Source organism: Triticum urartu, chromosome 6A (genome assembly GCF_056163025.1).
Source record: "Triticum urartu cultivar PI428250 chromosome 6A, HENAU_Tu73, whole genome shotgun sequence".
Classification (NCBI taxonomy): Eukaryota; Viridiplantae; Streptophyta; class Magnoliopsida; order Poales; family Poaceae; genus Triticum; species Triticum urartu.
The window spans coordinates 197,500,477-197,504,304 of NC_141878.1; the positions used below are offsets into that span (position 1 = coordinate 197,500,477).

Sequence of the window (3,828 nt, forward strand, 5' to 3'; positions counted from 1 at the left end):
TACACTAGCGGAAGAACATGGACTTTTTTTTTTGAAAGAAGAACATGGACTCATGTTGTTGACCCTGCACTGTACCATGAAGACCGCACGTCCGTTACAGGACCAAACCATCCTAGCTAGCCGGTTAACCGTGCGCACATCCGGGGGCAGTTTGGGAAGGCGCAACCCATTCCTATGTGTATCTCTGCGTTTAAAAGGGCTAGAGCTAGGCCACACTGGTCATCAGAAGCTCAGAACCACCACGACTCGGGGACGAACGTGGTCCGGTGCTCTTCGTCTCCACGTTTCTTGCACATTGGAGCCAAAGATGGCAAGGTCCGCCATGTCCGGGCTAGTGCTCCTGCTGCTCTGTGCAACCTGCAGGTTGGCGCTAGGAATCACCGATGGTAACGTCCTCATTTATCGTTTCTACCGCTACTCTTGCGTTGATGGATGTTTCTTGAGCTGCGCTGATGAGCTCGATGGTGTGGGTGGTCGCAGGGCTGCTGGCCAACGGCAACTTCGAGCGCGGGCCGCAGCCGTCGCAGCTGCGCGGGACGCAGGTGGTGGGCGCGTCGTCGATCCCGTCGTGGCGGACGTCGGGGTTCGTGGAGTACATCCCGTCGGGGCGGAAGCAGGGGGACATGGTGCTGGTCGTCCCCGAGGGCGCCTACGCCGTGCGCCTGGGCAACGAGGCGTCCATCGCGCAGCGCCTCCGCGGGGCCGTCCCCGGCGCGCGCTACAGCCTCACCTTCAGCGCGGCGAGGACGTGCGCGGAGGCGGAGCGCCTCAACGTGTCCGCGTCCGGCCAGTCCGGCGTGCTGGTCATGCAGACCATGTACAGCAGCAACGGCTGGGACTCCTACTCCTGGGCCTGGGACGCCACCGCCGACGAGGTCGAGGTCGTCGTCCACAACCCCGGCGTCACCGAGGACCCCGCCTGCGGCCCCCTCATCGACTCTGTCGCCATCAAGACCCTCACCACGCCCCGCCGCACCAACAGTGAGCGCTCGTGCATTCTGTCCGTGTCATGGTTTAATTCCTTCCCTGCGCCGTGTAAGTAACATCGGTCGTGCTGATCTGTAGAGAACCTGGTGAAGAATGGTGATTTCGAGGAGGGGCCGTACATCATCCCCGGGACCAAGTGGGGGGTGCTGATCCCGTCGCGGATGGTGGACGAGCACTCGCCGCTGCCGGGCTGGATGGTGGAGTCGCTCAAGGCCGTCAAGTACATCGACAGCGACCACTTCGCGGTGCCGCGGGGGCGCCGGGCCGTGGAGCTGCTGGCGGGGAGGGAGAGCGCGATCGCACAGGTGATCCGCACCGTGCCGGGGAAGCAGTACGCGCTGTCCTTCAGCGTGGGCGACGCCAGCAACACGTGCCGCGGGTCGCTCATGGTGGAGGCCTACGCCGGCAGGGAGTCCACCAAGGTGCCGTACGAGTCGGCGGGGCAGGGCGGCGCCGCCAAGCGGGCCGTGCTCCCGTTCCGCGCCACGTCGTCTCGCACGCGCGTCGTCTTCTTCAGCTCCTTCTACAACACCAGGACCGACGACATGAGCTCGCTCTGCGGGCCGGTGATCGACGACGTCGCCGTCGTCAGCGTGCGCGCCCGGCCGCCAAAGCGCCCCTAGAACGATAAGCTGGCTGGCCCTAGTGCGTTGTTGTTGCATCCGTGTTAATTAGACTGCTTAGGCGCTCAAATTGCTTATTGGGCTTGAATGTGCACTAAGGAATTCGTCGGAGAGGTGCCACACTCGGTATGTCACTAGCTGTTGGAAGACTAGCTGTTGAAAGACGTTAACTGTACCTCTGCCTTCTCTTGACTAAGAGCATCTTCATTTTGCATCTCGAGCGCCAAAAACCATTCTTCAACTGATAATGTAGACACAAAAAAAAAATTACATCTTGGTATTCAGAAGATGTAAAAGACAACACCTAAAAATGTAAATTTGCATCTTCACCTATCGAAGATGTAAAACCGGCGGCCGCGCATCAACTGCCCAACCGCTTTCATTTCCTTCCTTCCGCCCGCCACTAGCCGACCACCACTCTGGCCATGGACGACACCGACGACCCCGCCTTCTCCTCTACTGGTCTGACCCACCCCGCCGCGCCGCCATAGCTGCTGAGGAGCCGCCCATTTGAGTTCGTCCCGCCGCACTTCCACTGCCGCGCCACTCGCCCACAGCACCACGCCACCGCCGCCCTGTTGCTAGATCTGGCCGCTCCACCGCCGCCCGCCTCCAAATCGGCCTAATTGGCCGCTTCTCCGTCGCCGAATCGCCGCCGCATGATTTAAGCTCCCCCCGCCGCCACCAGATTCGAGCCGCATAGCCGCCTTCACGCAGCCGTCGTTTTTCCACCGCCAGACTCGACCTTCTTGTGCCGCACGGTCGTCGCCCCGCTGTGACCAATCCGCCGCTCGATTCACAACCGCGCCACCGACTATTTGAGCCCCCCTCCAGCCGCATTCGACCTCCCGGCTCTCGCCGCTCGGCCGCCGCCGCTCCTCCCATCTCTTGGCGCTCGGCCACCGACGCTCATGCCGACTAGTTGTACATAGCCACGCGGCCGACGATCGGTTTTACATATCCACTTTACATCATCTATCGAAATTGCTCTTTTACATCTTCAATATACAACATCTGTTGAAGTTGCCACTTTTTGAAGATGTGAAATGGCCTTTCTGGAGATGTAATTTTTTACATCTCCAAATTTGCATCATCTATTGGAGATGCTCTAAGAGATGATCTTCTCTGAGCAATAATATGTCTCACCACATATCTGAGGATATCTAGTTATGAGAAATAACACTAAGAGATAACTATTGTACACCATTTTTACTGTCTTACCTAGATTGCATGCACTACTGCAAAACTGGCTACTAGCGGCAGGTGCAAAATGCCTACTAGCGGTGGGCAAGGCGCCTGTTGCACCATGTCTGCCATTGATAATTTGTTACTAGTGGTGGGCGTCGGTTCCTGCCCATCATTAGTAACTAAAATATAACAGTGACGAGCCCAAAACCTTTCACATCACTAGTATATTTTGATGTAGGGTGGAACCCTATATGACCGATCTTTCACGAAAGGAGCGGATCCCGCGAAGAACACGAAGAACACGAAGGGAAATCACAAAGGGGAACACAAGAGAAACACTCAAACCAACAAGTATGATCACACATGTGCTAGATCCATGAACACAAAGGGAGATACATGATCCATGATCAACAAGGGACGATAGAAGGGGTAACCGGTTCTTCTCCGTGAGGAGGTCTTGATGGTCTTCTCCGCGAGGAGGTCTTCAATCCAACGTGGATCTTCTCCGTAGAGGGGCCGCGGTCTCTCTCGTGGAGTAGATCTGATGTGGATGAGCGAGGCTCTATCTCTCAAATGAGCTATCACAACGCTAACCCTAAAACGTAGGTAGGAGGAGACTATATATAGTCTAGGGGGGCGAAAGGGTACATGGGCCTCAGCCTTTGACTGTGCGCAGACAGACGGGGCCGGACGTCTGGGCGTCGGGCCGGATGTCCGGGCCTTCGGGAGGACCCGGATGTCCGGGGCTGGGGCCGGATGTCCGGGCTGACGGGGCGTCTCTTCTGTCCTATGGATCGGTGGTGTCCGGATATTCGGGCGGGAGGCCGGATTTCTGGGTTGGGGCCGGATGTCTGGGCCGGTCGCCGGATGTCCGGGCCCTGTACACTTGGTCGATGGTCCGTTGCTGCAGGTGACACCTCCAGGGGCCGGATGTCCGGGGTCATGGCCGGTTGTCCGGGGCCTGGGAGTTGTTCTTGACTCCTTCCGTCGGTTCTCTTCATCCATGAACTTGGCGGCTTGTCCGTCTTCA

The 3,828-nt window shown here is 58.1% G+C and overlaps 1 protein-coding gene across 1 annotated transcript; it reads left to right on the forward strand.

Annotated features, from left to right (window-relative positions):
- Nucleotides 1-207: 207 nt before the first annotated feature.
- On the forward strand, nucleotides 208-1,824 carry LOC125515809 (protein BIIDXI). The gene is made up of 3 exons (XM_048681313.2): nucleotides 208-386; nucleotides 481-981; nucleotides 1,066-1,824. Exons 1-3 carry the CDS (start codon nucleotides 308-310, stop codon nucleotides 1,608-1,610), a joined length of 1,125 nt encoding a protein of 374 aa, XP_048537270.2. The 5' UTR covers nucleotides 208-307; the 3' UTR covers nucleotides 1,611-1,824.
- The last annotated feature ends 2,004 nt before the right edge of the window (nucleotides 1,825-3,828 follow it).

Excerpts from the sequence above, each read along its gene's own strand:
- LOC125515809 (XM_048681313.2), top strand. The coding sequence starts at position 308 with ATGGCAAGGTCCGCCATGTCCGGGCTAGTGCTCCTGCTGCTCTGTGCA. Across the intron at positions 387-480 it reads GGCGCTAGGAATCACCGATG|GGCTGCTGGCCAACGGCAAC; the intron begins GTAACGTCCTCA and ends GGGTGGTCGCAG. Across the intron at positions 982-1,065 it reads CACGCCCCGCCGCACCAACA|AGAACCTGGTGAAGAATGGT; the intron begins GTGAGCGCTCGT and ends GCTGATCTGTAG.